Source organism: Bacillus rossius, chromosome 1 (genome assembly GCF_032445375.1).
Source record: "Bacillus rossius redtenbacheri isolate Brsri chromosome 1, Brsri_v3, whole genome shotgun sequence".
Taxonomy (NCBI): Eukaryota; Metazoa; Arthropoda; class Insecta; order Phasmatodea; family Bacillidae; genus Bacillus; species Bacillus rossius.
In genome coordinates this window covers 84,086,866-84,109,776 of record NC_086330.1, presented here as the reverse complement: position 1 = coordinate 84,109,776, position 22,911 = coordinate 84,086,866, and the positions used below count along the sequence as shown (strand labels likewise).

General features: G+C 38.4%; 1 protein-coding gene and 1 long non-coding RNA gene across 2 annotated transcripts; one reads left to right on the top strand and one right to left on the bottom strand.

Moving 5' to 3' along the window:
- Window positions 1-1,529: 1,529 nt before the first annotated feature.
- LOC134538718 (dipeptidyl peptidase 1-like) lies at window positions 1,530-22,867 on the bottom strand. The gene is made up of 10 exons (XM_063380169.1): window positions 22,455-22,867; window positions 20,295-20,458; window positions 19,323-19,477; window positions 17,160-17,315; window positions 10,768-10,910; window positions 9,673-9,798; window positions 7,450-7,633; window positions 6,778-6,889; window positions 4,287-4,444; window positions 1,530-1,806 (listed from the first exon to the last, which is right to left on the bottom strand). Exons 1-10 carry the CDS (start codon window positions 22,463-22,465, stop codon window positions 1,624-1,626), a joined length of 1,392 nt encoding a protein of 463 aa, XP_063236239.1. The 5' UTR covers window positions 22,466-22,867; the 3' UTR covers window positions 1,530-1,623.
- On the top strand, window positions 3,004-3,822 carry LOC134538723 (uncharacterized). The gene is made up of 2 exons (XR_010076204.1): window positions 3,004-3,185; window positions 3,277-3,822. It is a non-coding gene; the product is annotated as an uncharacterized LOC134538723 (long non-coding RNA).
- Window positions 22,868-22,911: the final 44 nt, after the last annotated feature.

Sequence of the window (22,911 nt, the reverse complement as noted above, 5' to 3'; positions counted from 1 at the left end):
CTAATATTAATTAATTATCAGTATATGTGATTAACCTTTCGCAAAGATTTCACGCAGGATTATAGAGCTTTGTTAAAAAAATATATTAAGCTAATTTATTCAATAAATAAAGTGTACATAATTTAAATAAAATAAATTCAGGTAACTTCCTTATTTTTATAAAGTATATAAGGTCAAGGGCTTTACGGGCAGAACGTAATTTTTTCACAGAAACAAAAAACAAAAATAAAAAAACGACTCACATAGTTTCGTATATCTACAACAGATAGCAAAAGCTGTCCAGTAGCACAATGAAAATTTCCTCTGCACAATTACAAAATAAATGAGCTACAGTTACCGAAAAACACCATATTGATTTCAAAAATTTGTACGTCATTATATAAATAAATATTGTTTAGTGTTGAAAAATTGTCTTCAATAGAGTATATTTCTATTTTTTTTATTTCCTAAATCAATTAGCACAATGTTTATAAATAGTAGTATTTATGTTGAAGTAGTTTTCTTAAACAAATTCAATATTAATTATCAACGAATTTATAAGCACCCTGTCACTATTAATTTAAGTTATTCCGTTGAATTATAAGCATAATGTTTTTGACGTGAATCCTAAAGTAAAGAGTGACTAGCTGTAAATAAATTTTTGTCCTGTGAAATTAATAAGTATATAGGTAGTGTTAAAAAATCATTTTTTTTAGTAATTATTACGACTGTAATAATACTATCTAAAGACATTTTTTTAAAGTGTTAATAATTAATTTAATACGGGTTATTTATCTTAGAGGAATATACATTTTTAATATTAAAAGAATAATTTATGTTATGACAATAAATTATTAAAACAAATATGGTGTTATCAGATACATAACTCTTATTGTGTAATAATGCGTATTTCTAAATTATAAATTTAATAGTGGTCGTTTGATCTAGCCAATGAAAACCAGTTAAAGTGCCGGTATGTGAAATCCAATCCATAAAAAAATGGTTTAATAAATATATTATTTCCAGTGAACTGTAAAGGTTTTTAGGCCCGTTCTACAATTGCACAGAAACTGAGACAGATCACGTAAACGGAAATGGTTCTCCTGATACATTTCACTATCGCATCTTGCTTCCATTATGCTCAGAAACTTAACAAATGGCAACCAATGAGATTGCATTTCAAGGTTACGAAATATTCATTGAATTAAAAAATATATATTAATCTTTGAGATCCTAGCATGGGCAGAATTTACAAACATAATAAAAATCAACAGAAAAGTAATAATTGAACACTAGATATTCTTGTACATGAAATAATTTTAATGTGTTTACAACATAATTATAACCACCACCGCAGCCAAATATTCGGCTTCTATTGTTCGCACGGAACAACCTAAATGGAAGAGCTCAGCATTGCGAGCTAATCTGTACAGGTTCGTCTCCGTCTGCGAGCTATTGTAGAATATTTGTTCAGAGAGATGTCTCCATTTACATTACCCATATCAGTTTCAGTGTCAGTGTAGAAAGTTAATGGAACTTTAAAAACCTAATGGACTTCATGGACATATTTTTATTCCTGGATTCTTGCACATTCACTGATACATTGTTGCCCATAGTTTACATGGCTACAATAGTTGATGTGAGTTATGGAATAGGGTCGGACTCAGAGGCGAGGCTCTCTATGCCACATTCGTTGGTTCCACGGCGAATGAGGAAGTAACCGTGGTCACCCCACGTGGCTCCCCAGCTGTTCTTCACGATCCAGTACTTCTCACCGGTGGACTCGACCACCCCATAGCCCACTACTAACACTGCATGGTTCACCACCTGTGAGCACAGGGCAAGATCGGGTACATTGATCAGAAGCATTGCAATGCTTAACACAGAACAAGACTGGGCTATACTGTCTACGCTACCGAATTAGGTCCAAATCAAACACCTGCATATAATTATGTGTTTTTATAATGCTGTCATTGGCTTGGTAATTTTTCAACAGTGTCACTGATAATATTATTTATCAAATTAAGGCAATAATGCCAATGATGTTGTGTGTTGTATGGTGGAGAAGGTACCACAACATCTGTGGCTTGATACCAGAATTTTTTTTTCGCAGAAGAAAATTTTCAGAACTAGTTGGAAAACGAATTTGAAACTTATAGTCCACCAGTCAGGTATTTTGAACATTGAACCAACCAGATGGAAAGGAATGGCTGATGTCCCTGCTATTCAGCGACAACAGTGAATAAAATAAGTAAATCTTACAAAAATAATTTGCACATGAATGCTGAAAATGTAAGTACCTAGCATAAAAGTTTGATTATTATAATGAGTGATAAAAAAACTGAATATGCGGTAGGGCCTTAAAGGCATTGGTTTTTGTACTGCCAGCAATTTTCATTTACACTTTGCAAATTTTGTATTTTCTGGGACTAAAATATTCTTGAAATTCGTTAGTAAGTAAAACAGATTTTCTCTCAAGTCCATACTGAATACTCTTATTTACGAACGAAACATATTCTCATTGATGTGTGATTTACAGTACTGATGACTGAACTGTAATTAGCAATAATCTTTGCACGCATTCGTAACAAAAAAATAATAATTTGAATGAAAGCAAAGAGCTCAGACAAAGTGGTTTCCCCCCCCCCCCCCCCCCCCATGTTAAATTATGTGTACGCTCTGTGCCATTGTAATGTGGTGGCACTTGCTCAACTTATTTATTTATAATTATTTTTCTTTTTTTTTTTTGGGCGAACTGGTTTCCACACGTTTTCAGTATTCTATATTGGTATTTGTTAATGGTAATATGTCATTTAAATATTTAAAAGTTAATTCTGAACGAAGTTGTAATAATTATAATTATCTGTAATTTAAATGTTTGAACACATCAAGTTTTTTTTTATTGTGTCAATGTATTTTTTTTGAATCTATTATGAATAATGTGTTTACAATTTAATTATTATAGTAAATATGTGAAGTTATATTTAAGAAATTATAAGTCAATCTTTTTTGTAATAGAATTAATGCTCCAGAAATAATCGATCTTTGTTATTGTAAAAAGTACTCTCTACGAGTGCCATGTTCAATGTCCTTCTTCGTCTTGCACTTACAGACCACCAACGGTCTTTTCCAGCACCTTGACGCCATGTTGTAGTAACGCCGAAATTCTTTATTGTGTGATTTTAAGCCTTCAACCGCACTAAGTGGTATGTTTTGTTGTATTATTTCTTAAGAACGTAGGGAAATGTTTGTAGCACCGGGCGTGTTAATATTCTTTGTTATTTTTATGTTAATTAGCGGTTCCACGATACCGGCCATGCGGTAAACTTGAACCAACTTGTGCTGTGGTGTTGGGGGCCTGTCCCCGGCAGCCCGGAAGCAAAATGAAGTGACCGCACCTAATTCAGGAAAGCCGACGACTATTTTATTATTTTTGGCATGAATTACTAACCTTTTTTTAATCAACTCTACCTATGTGAAAATTTCGTGGACTTAACCTCATCGGACTTCTCGTCAAACTTGTCTTCTCTTCTATTTTAAAGAAATTTATTTGAACCAACGCAACGTTTTATTTAATATATAATTTTCAAGCAACGAAATAATGTAACATGGACTAAAGATATTTTGATAAACAAACAAAAAAAAATATGTTTTGAAAGAAATTCATCATGTAATAATTGTAAGACAATTTTATTTTTTTTCTGTGGGGCCCCAGATAAGATAAAACTTAAATATAATAAAATCAGTATTATGTTAACGAAATAATTTAAAATCCAAGTGATATTACCAAAAAGTCAGGGTTTAATTTAAAATAATTTATACAAATAAATTATTTATCTGAAATTGTCCTTTTTTTTTAATCATTGAGTAATACTCTTATGGTGTATTGTGAGTGTGCATGACCAGTCAGCCCTGTTGATACTCTAACTAACCCCTCCGCACATCAAAACACTTCATGAGCCTTGGTCCACGAGCTTTCAGCATCCGCCTGCCTCTGTTCATAACCTCAAAAATTTGTGAAGGGAGGTAAGGTGTGGTGCAGCTCCTGCCAGTTAATGAGCAGACATTTAGACTCCTAGCACCGCAATATGGCCTCAATTTCTGGAGGTCATCACTGTTTTTTTTTTTCACATGTGTGAAATTGTTGGAAAATGCTGTCCCAGTTACCACACATACCATCACTGCATAGGCTAATCCCCGATTAACCTTTTTTTTTAAACAAGGAAGCCTACGAGGATCTCAGGTGTTGTGCTGCTTGATGGGTGCTACTCCACCATGCTATCAGTATTATCCCTGGAGTGACTTACATAGTAGGGGTATTCCATGCTGGGATCATCCACACCAGTGTAGTGGTACACGCCACTCTTGTAGTGGTATTGGTCACTGTGGTATTCGTAGTTGACAGCTATGGGTCCCCTCATTAGGGCGAGCATCATGCCTTCCTCGTTGCAGTTTCCGAAATACCCTGAAAAAGCGAGACATTTTTCCATTAGCTTTTATTTTGTTTGAAAACACCACTGCTCTTGATGTAAGACTACCTGAGGTGTGGTTTATGAAAAGACACCTCACTATTTCGTGTTTTGGTTTGTGTCATTTTTTCAGAGGGTCATCAGATACACTTGCTTAATATAAGTATCTAGTAGAACACATTTATTGAATGGTAAGATGCTGTTAATTTTTCAGTGTCGAATTTACTTCTATTCAGTATTTTGAAAATAAGTCTTTATTTTTTAAAACATAATTGTTCATTCTTTTAACAAAATTTAGTTGCATTTATTTTAAAAAAGATACTAAAAAGTAAATTTCTGGTCTGATTTTTAAGTTAGTGTTGTCATTAATGTTTATTTTCTGATGAATTAGTGTTAGCAATTTTACACAAAGTATAATTATTGAGCAATTTATGTACTTTATTTAATGTAATTGTATGTACTGTCATCGTACCTCCTCTGGAGCAAAGTAAACCTAGTCTTAATTCCGGTAGTAGCAATCCTTGGCTGGAATGCACCTGTCCCAGCGCGACTTAAAGTAATTTTTTTTATTAATTTAGGAAGGCATTTTTCAAGTTTTTAGACAAGACAACAGCATTGCTCATTATTTACTGATGTTTCTTAATTCTGACTGTAGTTTTTTTTTGTTTGACATGCAACACATGGTCACTACTGATCTATCTTATCAGCAGTCTCCAGCGACCATGGCCCAGGGCTGACAGCATGCATGGAGGTCCTTCAAGTTTCTTTGTACATGTTATGAACTAATTCCATTGAAAACTATTTTTACACTTAAACACATTTTCAGAATCTCCACAGGCATCAGGACTTCTTATCTTGACCACTTTTTTTGACGTGATAACGTCTTATAAATCGATGAACGCCGGTTGCACGCACGAAAAATTGTCACGTTCCGCCTGAGCCGAGCGTGCAATAACCGGCCAACCACCGTGCGAGAAAATCCTCTATAATATCAAACAGGTTAAGGCGGGCTTTTTAACTAATTGTTCGTGATTATATTTAAACAAATTATTTAAATTAAATTTGCAAAAACTGTAAATAATATTTGAAAATTACAAAGTATGCAAATTTTCATCAATGTTTTCTTATGACGTTATCACGTAAAATTATCGTCTGTAAAATGACTTTACAGACAAACCCCCCCCCCCTTTTTTTAATCTGACGATGTTATCGCATCATTGCGTTCGGGCGACTCCAGAGAACAATAATTCTTAATTAACTGCACTACTTCTGTCAGGAAATTTAAATATTCCAGTAGATTGAGACACTTGCTTAACCCTGAACACCTTATGTGCCTGTTTGCCTAACGCTAATTATGTCTGTTTTTGTGTACAAGAAAGTACGAGGGAATGTGTTACGACTAAAGCCATGCGGAAAGCAAGACACAATCGCCACCGAACCCGTTTTCATTATAAACGTAACCTAGGTGGTTGATGCAGCTGGGGTGGGGGAAGGTAGGGGCTATATCCTCAGCTCCGAAGATATGAAGAAATTGGCAAAATATCTGTAAAGATGGTACCTATGTTACTGTATGAGAAGCCATATTGCATACAGCTGCTGCTATAGGCTTGTATGTCAGTGTGTTAGTGTCAATAGTAATATAAGTTTTTTTAATTATTGTGTTAACATTTTAGTTTTATTTTCGAAATTCTCACTCTACCGAAAAAATTCCTGTATCCGGCACTGTAGAAACCTGTATGCTCCATCTTTTAGGATGCAATACAGTATACTGCTCCAGCAAGACACATACCTGCGACCAATGGTGAGAACCAGGAGGTGGCCATTACTACATTGACATGGTTTGAAGCCAATTTTTGTTCAGCTGATGGTCTTCACCAAGTTTGCTTTTCAAACAAAATGATGTGTGGTTTTTCATCGTGGAAACAATTTTAAATAACCATATTTTATGGAAGTGTTAGAGTTTAAAGATTGAGATTCTAATCTATACTTATTAATCACTGTCAGGCGTTGTCAAGCACAATCTACAAAATGTTTCGGGTGTTGCAATACTACAATATTAGGGTGAAATGTGACTTCAACTACATCACAGTATGCTATCAATTTACAATATCCTAACCAACTCACATAGTCGATAGTACCTATGCTCGAGGTACACCACAAGCCTGGTAGGACACATAATGCTGGCGGCCCATGACTTCCCCCCCCCCCCCCCATTTTAATTTTTTATTCACCAAGCTCACCCTGGGTTCCAAACATTGAATCCTGGTCAGTGGCGGTATACATTTAATGAATATGTAATTCACAGGCCAATTGTGGCAATGAAACTCACCTCCTATGTAGCGGTAGCGGGCAACGTAGTGACGGTCACAGGATTTTCTCTCGCACGTCCCGGCGTTGGAAGAATAAGCAGGGTAGCAGGACTCCTCGACCACACCATAGTCCTATCGGGAAAATCAATTACTCTTTACTACCATTTGTAGCCATTATCATAATTGTCTCAACAATAGTGTTGCTACAGATACATAAAAAAATAAATTAAAACAGGCATCTCTTGGGTAGCAAATTTAAAAGCATGGCACTCGCTTAGCAATTCAGAATGATTTTCTACCTAGTCCAATAGTTCATAGTCACTTCTGGCATGAAATTAACATCGTAAATATGACTGACATGAAATAAAAATGGTAAAATACGATACTCTGTTTATAATGCTAGCTAATGTGAATATGAAATAAAGGACACTATAATACTAAAAAGTCGTGAATTTAGTTACAAAATACGCATGAAGAAATTTGGCAATGACTTGAATAATTAATATGGGACAAAATATGACTCTCAATATTATAAATAATATCAATAAAACTGTTATTCATCACTATTTAATGTCAATAGCATGTCTTGTTCAATTTCACATTGGTGTAGAGACTGACAAGGTAAGTAAAGGCTAGTGATATTGACCCTCATGTATTAGCCTACGATATAGATAAAGGCTAGTGATACCGACCCTGGTGTAGCGACTGACGAGGTAGGGGAAGCCACCGTCGCAGCCCTGCGCCATCTGGTCGCAGCTCAGCACCTCCTGTTCCGAGAAGAGTGTTTGCTGGGTGTTGTTGGTGCGCACTCTGGTGCGAGCCTCCAGCATGCCAATTGTCGAGAAGATGAAGCAACTGCCACAGCTATACTGGTTTCTACACATCAAAACAACATTTTTTCATTGTGTCAGAACAAGTTTGTAAACACCATTTACCTTATACCAAATATTTTTTATGGTTATAAGCATAAATTGGTTACTAACTTTCATTTTTATTTATAAATAAAGTATGTTTTTTTTTGTATTAAAACAATGGAAATTTTTCACAGTGCAAAATTTTCGATGCCACTGGTAATCAATTTTAGGACCATAAACTTGCAATCAGGAATCCCATTATTTTAGCCATATATATATATATAATTTAGTTTAGGTTGAAAATTATTTTTATGATATTCATATTTTCTTTCACTTTCTTCCAAAGCATTTTAGTTTACCTACTTTATATATACATACCAAGGGCCGTCGACAAAATCTAAGGACCCAGGGGCAAATAATTATTTTTTAGCCCCTCTCTATTATGTAAGTTACAATATTTTAAACCTCAAAGAAAAAAAATAAAGACTCTAAACTCTTGCATGATCATAACTGTAGATGTTAACTGCATGTATTTCATAACTTATCTATTATCAATATACTTGATGCCTACTTCCTTGGTTGGGATGGGATAGGGGGCAAAGGAATGACTAGGGATTTTTGATATTGGGTGGTTGGGGTTGCTCGAAAAGTGCGCAAGCTAGTGGGTTGGAGCGAGGAGTGGTACACTATTCTGCAGCGAACACGAAATGAAAATGGCTCTCGGAGTCGTGACGTTGCCAGTGGCAGTGGCAGACACAGTATGGTCGTTTCCCGGCTAGGATACCTTGAGTGTAGGCCCCCAAGACACCGCTAACTCTGCAGCATAAACAAACCTTGCACAAAGCTACACACAGTAGTCACTTCTGCCGAGGTGATCGCTAGGTTAACGGCAGGATTCATACATCGACCTTGCAGTCCATCGAGGGTTTGTTGTCAGGGTATTACATCATTAGAGCCATTGTTGGTTTCAAACTAGTAATTTCGTACTTCTATCACATAGAAATCTTGACAATCTACTGGGCCCCCTTGGAACTGGAGCCCCAGGAAATTTGTCCCCTCTGAAGCTCCATACTACTGTAATCGAGACAGCTCTGCACAACCTGATATTCTGATACTCTCTTTGAAATATTTATCATTATCTTAAACATAAGTATCAACCAATGCTTCCAGCAATATACATCACAGTTTGTGTTCACACTATTAAATAAAATTTAATTAATTGTGTTCACAATAACTAACCAAATTTAATTTTTTACATATTTAAACAATAAAAAAGGTAAACTAGGCATGTTATGTTGATTTTAATTTTTTGATAAATTCAATTTTTATGTTTAGTCCTGCCATTGTGTTTGTGTACCTCTCTTGCTCTTTATAAATCTTCATATATATTCATTATTTGAAAGTAACTCAAATGTTGTTTTACCTACAAGTGATATCACACACTATTCTGTGGTTGGGACACATTCTCGAATGTGTCTATTATTCCATCCTCCACCACATTTCTGTATGGTGCTGTGTAAAAATAATGCTACTGTAGGTAGGTGTGTTTTCTCGGGCTTCTCTCCCCCCCCCCCCCCCTCCTAATAATAAGAAATTCCACCAGTAACATGTGTTGGTATTAATACCAAAACTTACAAGCACCAACATACAATATTTTTTATTGTATTCAACATAGTGTTTTATTTAAAACTTAAATTCAAACAGAAGATGAGATTTGTTATATGAAAAATTACTGGCTATATTTATTTGTATATACTGCCTCATGGTAAAGGTCAACATAAATGTATTATAGTATTTTATACACGTGGGATAATTAAAATATGACCTACCTTATCATATATTTACATGTTCTAAAACAGGTTATTTTAAGATTGTGCAGGGCACTTTAATTATGTCCGAACTATTAACTGACAGGACTAGTATATGTTAGGGCACCTCAACCTGATCTTTTTGTTTGTATTCAAGAGTACAAGCAAGAACTGTGTATTTCTGAGAAACTCTTTTAGTGATTTTGGTGGCAGAAGAAGGGGACTCGGGATCACAGGGTGCGTGAATGCTTACTTGACGGGAGACACATAGTTGATTCCACTGACATTCCTCCAGTCAAATTGTTTAGGCAACTTGGCGACAGCTTTCTTCAGTTCCTCGCTGGCCGGGGCTGGTCGGGGGCGGTATGGCAGCCACGACCTACCACAGAACGCACACTCTCTATCTCCACACTTCTCAAAAAAACTGAACAATTGATTTCTTTATTTGGCCACACATAGAAACATGAGTTATTTTCGAGTATATTTGTGGACATGGTTTGAACATACAAATATTCATGTTCTAACACAATATTTGTTACACATCAAAATGATTCAAAAAGTTTTGCACCATCCTCCCCCCTCTGTTCAGTTCCACCTCGCTTTTCCCCACTTCAGGAGTATTCGGCCTGGCCAAGCCACTCCTCTTCTCCGATCATGTTTCCTCCTCGTCCCCCAAACCATTAGTTATGTGATCAATTACCATTTTGCATGGTTATAACAATTGTATTAAATATTCAGTACATCGTACATGATAAACATTAAACAGATGAGGAAATTACAATAAATTAAATCATGAATGAGGAGGTACACATAGCAATACAATAAGACTTGGTATGCGAGGGGGGATAACAATGAATGCATTACATATACATTACATATACCATGCAGGCTTTCACTTATAGGAAAACAAAAGGAATGAGAAAGAAAAACAAGATGTCTTACTAGTAATTGTGCATACGTGTACACGGAAAAGAAATTGAGAGGAATCGTTAGGTACATTGTGGTGGAATACGGGAGAGGAGGGGAATAGTCAGGTATGTGGTGAGGGAACTGGTAGAGGAATAGACGACAAGGGAAAGGTAGAGATGACACAGAAAACTTGCACACATGCATGCTTGCACACTTTAACTCTTTCATACTTGCATACTTGTACATTCGCATTTTTGTACATTCGCCTAACTGCACAATTGCATACTTGCACACATACATGCTTGCTCGAGTCTATGATAATAGTTTAACCCCATCATGGTTTAACTATCAAATATCGTTATGTCATGAAAATGTCTGAAACCAAGATGGCGTCTATGGTTCCTAACCCACAAACAAATTGCGAACATTGGTTAGTTACCTATGGCCGCCGGCCATGAGGAGCAGCTGGCGGCGAGTCAGGCCGACGAAGGGCTTGTGCAGCTCGGCGTGCCATGACGACTGGGCTGCGTTCACCTTTTGCACCACAGCCTCGTGTGAATGCATGGTCACCTTCCTGGACAGCTGTGTGATAACACTATCTCAAGCTGCATTCCGAACATACACTCTATGTAAATACACTGAGTCTTTATTTCTGCGCATTATGCTAACATTAACTCTCGAATTTACCACAGAACTGTCAACAAGGCCATGTGTGTTTGTTTAGATATGACACACAAGATCTGTTAAAGATATTACAGATAAAGTATTAACTTGATGAATAAAATATTTAAAAACACCTGTAAAAAACATCAGACATTGCATTGAAACACGGATATACGAATACACAACTTTGATAATTCTAGTTGCAAACAAGCCTTTCAATGATAGCATCTAAAACATTTCACTGTACAGCTTATGCACACAAAGATTTGTTCAAATTATTGCACATAAAGTATTAACTTGATGCAGAACATATTAAAAAATACTTGTAAAGAAACATCTGATACTGCATTGAATACACGACTTTGTCAATTCTAAATGCAAACAATCAATGATAGTATCTAAGACATTTCACTGCACTGCTTATGCACAAGTTCTACATCAATATTATAGTCTATGGGTTTAGTTTGCACTGGGCATTTTATATTTTGAAGGCTCGTGATGGGTTCATAATATTAGCAAGTAAAGCAAGCCCACAAGGAAGCAACACGCAAAAAAAAAAATTACTAAGGTAGTTCATTAAACTTGCATGTAACAGGACATCGCCAACCCTACAGCATGTAACTGTGAGGTCGTATATCTTGTGATACCTCCCGTCAGTAGTCGTTCCCGCTGGCGGACAGCACACGCTTACTTGACAAACCCAAGACAATAAGTGTATCTGGTTTGGCGTATCGTTCTTTCTTCTTCACTTGTGTGGGCAAAGTCAAGTCCGATGTTCGGCCGATGCTACTTTAGGTACTATTTATTATAATGCTACTTCTTACACTTGTAATGCTGGTGTTTAGATTGCTTCGGCACATAGTAAATTTACATCTTACACTACCTACCTTTATTTTCACTACTTCAAATACAAATTTTAATTTTTGCAAGAAAATTTTTGAAAACAACTTTGAGCAAAAGATAGACTTCAATATCGTCGGCACAAACCAGCAGCTTCTTCAATGCTACAGACTACTGTCTATATGAGAATACATCCATCTATTTGTTAGCTCGTGTTATTAGGAACTCATTTAATTGGAATCAGAATGGCATTCATCAGTGTACAAGTCGGTAATTTGCACCAAAACGAAATTGACTTAGTATAAAAGAATGCATGACACACAGTGGTGGCACCAGAATTTACAGGGCTCTGGACCATCATTCGCGCTCTAGCAGTCAGCCTGGTTGGTCGAGTCCTCTCCTCACTAGTAGCAAGATGCCGAACTCGCACCGAAGGAAGAGGGAAAACCACCGCGGCCACAAGCAAATCGAGCAGCGCGACTCCAATCTAGAGGCAGACTTCGGAGCAGATGTATCGCCAAACTATATGCGATGCAGCTCGCCTGTCGACATCCTTGCGAAGAGATACGAGGGCGACATGCCAGAGTACTTCGGCTCGCTGGCATTCTGCATCTGGCTCTCGCGCGACGCCGAACTGGAGCCGAAACAAGTACAACAGCTGATCGACGAGTACCTCGATCACCCAGAAGAAGCATATCAGCACGATGTTGTGATAGTCCTTATACCCACATCCCCAGGCTTCACCGAAGCACTGATAAACACAACAGAGTCTGGCTACTTGAAGAAACTCTACGATGTTGATGACTCGAGGTACCGCATGGGGAGACTCCTCGCGGCAATCCGCATCCCGGGGGACCCAGACGACGAGTACATCACCTGGGAAATGTACAGCACTGTGGTGGCTTGCGAAGAGAGAGTCCGGCGGAAGTGCAACCACAGCACTGCCCAGTCGTCTCTCTCCAGCGAGACTTCGCAGACCAGCCAATCAACTCCAGAACTGCAGGACTGCAGCACTCAAACGAACCAACCAGTGAGGCTCCGACACACCTCGTGTCAGTCGCCCGCCCCAACCAAGTGGAAACACTCTGGCACCCAAACCGCCGTTATAACGGCTGTGAAAGGTACCAACACTGTTCCCAAGGACAACACAGCATCACAACAGCTGCAGACGCCCAGAGATCGCCCAGTGACGCACGCCGCCCCTGCCAAGAAAAGGGAGGCGGCCACAGCTGCGCGGGAACCACGACTTCAGCCTGCTGCAGAACGATGCCAGCAGCCTCCGCAACCGAAGAGAGTGCCCTGGCACCTTGTCGTCCTCAGGGGCGGCGGAGGGGCCGGGGTGCCGACTGAAGAAGTGGAGTCTGCACTGCGCGAGGCCGGCCACAAGCCGACCAAGTGCTGGCGCATCCGCAGCCAGGCAACAGGGCGCCCCACCGGCCTTCACCGAGTGGCTTTCGCAACATCTGAAGAAGCCACTCGACTCCTGGGGGCCGGACTCGTCATCCAGGGCGCCCACCTCGCAGCTGAACCAGCTCACACCAGACCGCAGCTCCCCAGGGCCTGGGGCCGCACCGAGCTGCAGTCTACTCCGCGCGGCGCAGTGCTGCAGTTTGCAGAAATGCTAACTGCAGTTTCCTAGCCGCCCCAGGTACACACCAAGCCAGCCGTGGGCAGAGGGGACTCGTCCCCTCCGCCGGCCTAGCCCCTTCTCCCGTTAAAGGGAGGGGTTCGCCACACAGCCAACACGTAGAAAACACAGTAAATTAGTCCAGTCATTGCCCACAAGCAAAAATTAAATCAAAACAACAAATAATAATAAAATCAAAACAAACTGAGCAGCTAAGGCCAACTGCTCAGCTTAACATAATGTTCACCCCCCCTTCCCCCTTTAAATTTAAACTTAAAGGGAGGGCTGGACAACACCACGAGATTAAAGTAAAATCAACACACGAAATTAAATTTAAATATTTAAGGCCACTTGCATTTTACACAGCTTCTCAGCATTTTTAGAAAACAATAACAGAAAAGCCAAAACAAAATTTTTATAGGTGAAAACAGGAGGTTATGGGTTGCAAATAGGCGACCTGGTACTCCTAATGGGCCTAGGGGTTCGATGCCAAGTCGCGGAATTCGGGCCTCTAGGCCCACACTGGCGATGATGAGATCCCTGTCAGTCGGACGAGAGTCCGCTTGGGGTTGCTTCATTAAGCAACTAAACTGAGCTGGCTCTGGGCCATCTATGTTCGCAGGATTCTAACATTTTGGAGAGATGCCTTATCATACAACCCCCCTCCCCCTCTAACACTTACAGAAAAAGGGTAAAATTTGAAAAGTAAACAATTTTTAACAATGTATTTAAGTCAAAATTGTCCTCGAATTTTAAAGACAGTTTTGCTTAGTTATTTGTAAGTTTAGAATATAAAAAAATAAAAACAATAACAATCAGTTCAGCATAACTAAATCATAATATAATACATTTACATTATATGATGAATAGTATTCAACAGTTAAATGAAAAAAAGTTTTATACTTAGAATAATAGAAGGGCTGGCGCTGAGCCTTGCTGGTCGCGGGGATGCTCCTAATGTTACCAGAAAGAGTAAGTTTCACATGACAAGCATGTTGTTTTGGAACAGTTTGACTCTGATTTGCTTATACATATGCTGCATTTATTTAGTTTCTTTCTTTATGTGATTAACATTTAATTGGCTGCAGTAAAGGGAAATAAATGTTAGTTGAGATTAGGGTGTCATCAAATGTGAGACCAGAATATTTTTCAGTGCTTTTAACAAGTCAATCTCCCACCCCTGTATGGAAATGAGACTTATTATTTGAGTTATATATTTCGTGGCCGGCTCCTCTAAGGCACATATATGTATCCAATAAGTTATTGGCAATAACAAATCAGTAGCGACTGAACGATCAAATAACATTCACCCAGTGAAAACTGAAAATTATTTTATACAAACAATATGACTTAATGGTTACAATTTACTATGTCTACTGTTCAAAATTTGCAACATAAAAGTATTGGCAATTGTGGTTTGAGCTGACAGCAAATTTCTAATCACCAAATCACTTTAAGATTAAAATGTTAGCCTTCACTATAATCACAGAAGTCTGCCCTGTACGGAATTTGATAACCATTATCGTTTTGGAGTTATCCATGACTGTCAATGGAAGGACAATCAGTCAGAAAAACTGCGAAGTAGCGCAACTGCGCAGTATTATTTTTGAATAGTTCTATCAGCAGCGTTTAAAACAGAGATAACACAATACATTGAATTTACGAGTTTGTTGTTTTCAAGGCCAACTGTCAATAAAAGCAGATATAATGCATAGTAGCAAACCACAGACGTCTGCTCACTAGTTTAGGGCCACATTCTTACAGGGCATAGTTCAGTTTCAAAGTACCTGAGTCTGAAGTAGAAAATTTTTTGAAGTCTATGCAAGTCATATTTCTTTGAGGAAAGCTTAGGATATAAAAAAAATATGTTCCAATCAAATATTAATTTTAAATGTAAGATTTGTCATTCCAACGAAAGTATCTAATTGTTTAGATTTCATATCTGGCTGTCAGATAAAAATGTGTTCCATTATTGTTCACCATACTAGGAATAGCTCTTCAACTATTAAAACAAGACAGTATTTTCTCTCATTGTGAAGTGTCCACAATTACTTTGTCTCAGAGGCCTCGAAGTCTATGTCTTCAAGGTGTACTACGGTAATAGTTGTTAAATTCAATACGCAGGGCTGTGCTGTGCCGTCTTGTCCTAAGGTCCCAGGGAGAATTAAACAGACATATAGGGTGGTATTCCAAGACTTTCGGGTAAGGTAGCGAATAGGCACTTCCTAGTTGGATACAATCATAACCTAAGTCGGAGCCGTATTCAAGAATGTGTCCAAACTGAATCATAGGAAGGAAACAGATCGCCACCCGTTTTAGTAAAGCCTGAACTCCTCGGCTGCATAGCTTAAATATGTGTGCCTACATATGGAATGTTTTCTTCATTTTGTATAATTTTATATTTTAGTTTGGGTGAGAGTCGTGTCCCGGATAGCAAGTAATATCTGCTAGACACACATTTTCAACTTCACCCACGCAGGGCCGCCGGTTAGGCGATATGTGCACCCACAAATATTTTTAGTTAATGCCCGAGGACTTTCGTGGTCCATCTTTTGTTCTGCTCATATGTCATGTTCCTAGTTTAAGGCCGAGTGCCACCAGTATCATACTGCACTATACGTAAGTTAGTTCACAACGTGCCCCAATGGTTTTTTGGATCATTTTATGTATTCGAGCTATATATTGGCTCTAGCCTTACCATTGGGGGATGACTGCTACATGTAATGTGTAGGATATTTGTAATTATATTTAGTCATGTGTAACTCACAGTGCAGCTTGTGTATCAGGAACTTATTTATTATACAATGAAGGATGCTGAGAGAACCTGTCCTAGATATTTGACTTAAAGTCAGAGGGCCCTTAATTCAATTACCATGAAACTTCTCCATACTCAAGACTACATGACCATCTATATGTGCCGCATCAAGCTTCGGCTTCGACAACCGTTATAATGGCTATGACCCCAGTAGTGCCATGTATGAGTGTGCTGTGTTAATTAAATAATCATACCAGAGTCTTATATCAGTCATCAGTGTATTTTAGTAGATAAATTAATCAGCCTAATAATCAGCATTTACGGTGGCTGCAACAGTTGGAGAATTTCAGGTAGGTCATTCCCTGCTGTCCACTGGACACGTGGCTACATCATGTCCTGAATAAGAGTTTATGTTCTCCCTGAGAACTAGCACGCAGGCTCGTATAAGTCGTTGACTGGCGTCTATGGCAAAACTCATCAACCAAATCAGTGGCAAAAAGTGGCAGGATGTCAGTACTTTCAAAAGTATAATTCTTTTTTTGTTATGGACATTAATGTGTACAAAATGTTTTCAAGGATAGTTCAGATATCATAAAGTTTCATTTGGCACACCAACATGTTTCGTACATCCCCCCAATTATCACTAAAATAACTACATACGAGTTAATGGCACCATATACAGGTTCGCCATATGGATGAAATCAACGAAAAAGTGAGCAATGAGCATGCGTGGAATTTAAAAACACACAAACAACGAATAGGACACCAAAATCTATTCCTTAAAAATAAGTAACTGACTGTGTTCTATAGTGTACTAGGAATACGGTTAGGGTACAATCGTGGCATATTCAACACCTAAAACCTTATTTTTATGTCTTGAAATACTGGTCGTGGTCAACTACACTGTCAAAGATAATCAAATGGATGCCTGGCGTGAGGCTCTCACCTCTTCGTGGTCGGGCAGGCGCGGCGGTGAGTGTGTCTTGGGCTCACCACTGGATGCAGGCTTGTGTGCAGTGAAGCAGGACCAGTGCCTCAGTGTGACATCATGCGCCCAGCCCAGCTGAGTGCGGTTGCAGTAGCTGATCACCTCCTCGGACCGCTGCAGAACACCACACGCCATGCACAGATCTCGATCAGTTAGTGCAAGAAATTTCATCTGTCAAGGGGATTCTCCTAGCTCGAATTGGTGGAAATTGCTTTAAGTCATTGAAATTTTATTTGAAGGTGTGATCAAATAGCTACACCTGAATCAGTTTGCCTCTGCAAACGATTTTCATTGTTTCATCAGTAGATTTCACTTTTTCTCTAGTAAGTTTCACACTTAAATCTTTACTGAATAACTACTCAAATCTTGCATAATCAATGACATATATCCAAGAACCATGCATGACAGTTTTATAGATAGTTCGTTGGAGCACACTGGTGGGCTGTGGCAAGGAGCACTGCAAGTCAAAGGTTTCTTTTTTTGCGACGAATCAGCTGATTGCAATGGTACTAGTCCAGAGTGGTCCAGTGGTCGGGCTTGCTCGACGGAGCGAGATTAGAGCGTGTGCAGGAGTGGGCACACATCAGTGTGTAGCCAGTATGCAAGCAACAATATGTTTTATTAGGATACACTGAGGCGTCGTTGGGGAAGTGACATCATGTGATGCTGGATCGGTGTCCTTAAATAGAAAATGTTTTGGTGTTGGACTGATGGGCACAACACTAGAGAATGTTAATAATTGTAGACATTATTATGAAGGCGGGAATCATCCTTCATACAGGTAAGTGTCACACCGTCCTGACCGCACTCGTATAGCTGTATAGGAGTTTAAATAAATTCCTTTTTCCCCAAAGTGGACAAAATATTTACATTTTGAACTTCTATTATTCAAACAATTAACATACATGCAAAAATATGTAGTAGCTGCATTTATAAAATGTTTAGTATTTGATCCCACCATAAGTTCATAGCATTATGAGTAGAATGCTCATTTGGTTTACGAACTTGTTTCGTCAGCAACTAGTCTTTTGCCTGTTTATAACTACATACGATACCTACCTTAACTTTCATCTTTCTCGATTTCTGTGAACATTTATTGATTTAAATAATGTTTTTTAAAAAAATGAACTAATGACTATAGAAATAATACTGGAAGTTTGTACCACAGTCTGGACAGTTAATCGCTAGTTTTTAATTTAAAGATTTTTCTTGGGCATTTATTGTAAAATACATGTTAGTCTTTGTTGTACTGATTTGTTTAGCTAACATTAGAGATTGATTTAAGCATGAACATAAGTTTTCTTTACTCATGAAAACAGTTTTCTTCTAAAATAACTAAAAGTAATAGTATTTGAAGGAATGGTTAGGAAGGGACCTAAGTGTCTCTTGGGCCGAAGTCTATATGCCTAATCATGCTAGAATGGGCCTTGCAGGGAAGGGTCATATTCCTTTTCTTAAATTTGCATGCACGAACTAAAAACAATGCTAAGCCGAGGAAAAACATAATTTTCTTATTAAGTTAGTGATAACTCAGCTGCTGAAATTAGTTAGGTAATAAAATTTATATGACTAAATCATCTAAAAAGTAAATTTCATTTGTTTTATTTTACGAGTACCTACTCTAGCTCGTGTAAAGTATCAAGTTCATACCGAAATTAATTTATTTACAAGCTAGTAAGGACTTGTTAAAGAATTTTCATGTACTTTAATTCCAAAGATTTATCTTGTAAACAGAAACACGCCATATTGGATTCAGCAGTTTTAGGGTCAACACATACTCTGATAGTTTATTATTAAAGTTACCTTTCATTATATGAGACACAGACACATTTAATCTAAAAATATTATACCGTTTAAATTGTGTGAAAATCTCAAAATCAAATTTAATGCTGTACGAATTCTTTGCTTTGTGGTTGAAAATACTTATTGTAGCCAATCACTACCAATTTCAAGCAATTAGTTAAATTATGTTCTATGTCTTATCAAAGTCAAAATGTCTTTACTAAATCAGTTTTGTTATGACCATAAAAACACATTTTGGTCCCTAGCTCTGTAAGTAAAAAGGTGCAGTTGATAGAGCTAATTGGTGTGGGTTTCACTGAATGCACATGGTTTACTCACATCGTCGTAGTCAGAGAAGGCGAAGTAGGAACGCTCGTTGACGGTGACCTCGAAGCCCTGATTGTAGATCATGGTCCAGTGACCTCGGTTGCCGTACTCGTCGATGACCACGTTGGGGCTCTCCAGCCGTATTGTGGAGGTCCTGACCACACCAGCTGTGGGAGGGAAAAGGTTGGTTTTCCTCAACTAATACACTTGTTCGGCTCAGTTTTGCACTGTCAGTAAAAGTTTGGCACTGTGCGGTCAATTAGCTGTGATGCCTTACAGGCTCTGCACAGTGCAGTACCTGTGATGCATTTTAGGCTCTGCACATCGCAGTAACTGTGATGCCCCTAGTCTCTACACAATGCAGTTCCTGTGATGCCTCTCATACTCTACATAGTGTATTACCTGTGATGTCTTCCAAAATGAGTGGCAAGGCAACCAGGAAGCCAGGAATTCTCAAGGAAAACAGATCGAAAAAAGATAAGAGAAAGAAGCGCAAAAGCAAGTATCAAAATCTGTTCATCCCGAATCTGGTATAGAGCTGAGAGAGCTGATACTTCAAGAACCAATAAATACCTAGACACTATGGAGCTGAATATTCATGAAGGTAAAGGTAGGATTTTATTGTACATCTTTATGCACAGAGACTTAAGACAAAGGAAACTCCAAGACGATATGGACTCGGTGCTCATAAATTTAAGTTTCACGAAGGGTGACCCTTGTCACAAGAGCTTGATAAGTTAACCATAATGGTGAATCAGACATTTCATGATATCACAGCTGCATACTCATTCGCTCATTAAAGTGTAGAACAAGCTTCTATCACCCATCAGAGCCGATAAGGGAATAAATCCTGCAGATCTAAACAAAGCATTCTGAAGCAACACAATCACAATTTTCCCACCATAAATAAATTTCCAGAAGAAGCTGACATGTTTATAAAAACAGCTTGCCATGATCAAAATAACTGAGGTGAAGCACACTCACTGATGTTGTTGCAGTCGACGGTATGGTCGTAGCTTCTCGCCGACTCCTGGATCAACCACTCGCCAACCACATCTTCGCGTGTGCAGTTGGCAGGCGTGTCGGCCCATGTTCCACCCACCAGCAGCAGTACTGTCAAAATGCCAGCCGCCGAGACCCGCATCCAGCTGCTCGCAGAAACATGTTCGACAATGACTTTTGACTAGACTGCACAGTATAATGCATGTTGAAGGCGATGTCGTTTAGTGATCAGTTGCTGTATTTTTGAAAAGCTAGACTGAATGGTGCAATATTGGTTCATAGTGTTCCTACGAGTCTGCTGGTAGCTAAGAGTTCTCTAACTATCTATGGTTCAGACTGTGTCAAACTATCGGTGGTCCAATTGCGAAAGTAATACCTACTTCCAAATTAATTGGCAAAATTACTCAGTCCATGTGTATAATGAATGTTGAAGACTTGTCATTTCACCGATGACTTTGGTAAAATTGCAGAGTCCAAGTAATCATACCCTAACCACAGTTCTTTTTGGTACACCACATTCTGAGATAATGGAAATCATTTAGTAACGGAATGGTGGAATGACTTATATTCGACCCGATAATGAATATTTTCTCACAGATGAGATTTGTGGTGACCCTATAATTCATGTCTATGTATTTGAATAGTTAGAGTATGACTGCACAGGTGGTGATTCAACCTCTTCAACACGACTTTTAGGTCAATACAAAACAAGTAGTTGTCGAGCAGCCAATCTCCTCATGCCCGACTTGAATAGTAGCGTGACTTCTAATAGTTGACGAGATAAGTTTCAAAGTATGTTGTACTTAATTGATGCCAACCTGATGGCTAAATGTACCGCAAGGTGGCAGTGTCTCCATCGATCAGGCAAACACAGCTCACTCCCACAATGGCAATCCAGGTTCGATTCTCGACTGGATCAAACCCATAGAAAGTAAGAAGCGTATTGGAGTTTTCCCTGGGTAAAATTCAGCCCAAAAAGTCTAGATTTATTTATCGTTCCAACGGTCAAGCAGTTTTTAGTATTCATCGTGGCCACCGAGACTGAGAAAAAAATGTGTGTTTGTGGAACCACCAAACTGCTATTATAAGGACAATAATTAGTTGAGACTGAGGTGCCAAATTATAACTGTTTCATTAAATATATTTGGGCAAGTAACCTCAGATATGTTTTAAATCATGTCACACTATCAAAGTTTATTTTTGGTCTGAGTTAATTCAAACTTTCTGAATTTTCTTAGTTTTGAAATTAAATGAAGCATCACGGTTATGGACGAAATTTTTTTAACTAATTACATTTGTGCATTAAAAATTTTTTAAAACATGAATAAATTTAAATCACACTGATATTCGTTATTATAATGAAATAATTTTTCAGGGATTTTTTTTTTAAGTAAAAGAGATATAATTTCATTTTTACGCATTCAATGTTTTTTTTAATACAACATCCATATTAATATTATTTATTATTTTTTTAACCTTTTTAAACAGCCATGTGCTCTTCGCCATTTTAAAGGCGAAAACGGATGTCATTTGGTTTTCATTAGGCACGATTTTGATTGGCCGATCGCATCCAACATCCCACTTATTTTAGAACCCGTCCTATATGCAAAACATTTGATAGAAACTCAAGTCATCCTACTTGTCAAACAAACATGGCTGTGCTAGTGACGTTATCGGTGACGTCATAACCCTCCAACCTCATTTGACACAACATATTGGTAGGTGTTGGAAGCGAATATTTGACAGTGTGACATGGCCTTTACTGAGTTTTAATATGTGCTGTCTTGTGAACATATTATATCTGCTGTTCTTTTTCTGTCCGTTTCTATCATTGTAGAGAGGAGTAAAAAGTTGATTAGTAATTAGTTAAATTCAATGGCTGTCTGCTGTTTTGTGAACTTGTTATATCTGCTGTTCTTTATCTGCCTGTTTCTATCAGTGTAGAGGAACAAATCGATGATAATAATTAGTTAAATTCGTTTGCTTTCTGCGGTCTTGTGTACTTATTATATATGCTGTTATTTACCTGCCCGTTTCTATGAGTGTAGAGAGTAAAGAGCTGATAGTAATTAGTGACATTGGTAAGCGTGTTGTGTAGGCAGAACAGCGCCAGCCAACATAGTTCCAGCCAGACAATCTTACCTTGACTCCATGGCAGAAGACGCGCTGCACGAGTAAAAAAAAAAATGTTCCGCGGGCGACTGGCGGACGTCTTCAGCTCTCAAACGAAACAGCTGTCATTTATAACAGGTCGTTATCGTCAGAGGCCATTAACTTATCAGAGACACTCGGCGGGTGCACGCAGCCCAAGCTGGCCTCTTCCCACGGCTCCTCTGCGGCCAGTCCCATTGACTCCTCGGTCATCTGCTGATAACGAACCCGTGTGCCGCGATAAGAAACTTGGGATGACTTTGAAACGTCAATTTTGTGTTACCTTTTGGTGAACACAAAAGCTGCCGTTAGTGTTGTAAGTTATTTTCCATCTCCCTGGACTTGGAAAGTCATTGATAAGACATTTATTTTAAGTTTTACAAAAATGTGACCTGTTTTGAAACAGAAATCTTCCATTGCAATAAAGTAACAAAATGGTTTTCGTCAT

Coding starts and splice junctions, on each gene's coding strand:
- LOC134538718 (XM_063380169.1), bottom strand. Junction 17,316..19,322: donor CCTTCTCTGACTACGACGAT/GTGAGTAAACCA, acceptor GGTGTTCTGCAG/CGGTCCGAGGAGGTGATCAG. Junction 4,445..6,777: donor CCGCTACCGCTACATAGGAG/GTGAGTTTCATT, acceptor TCGCTTTTTCAG/GGTATTTCGGAAACTGCAAC.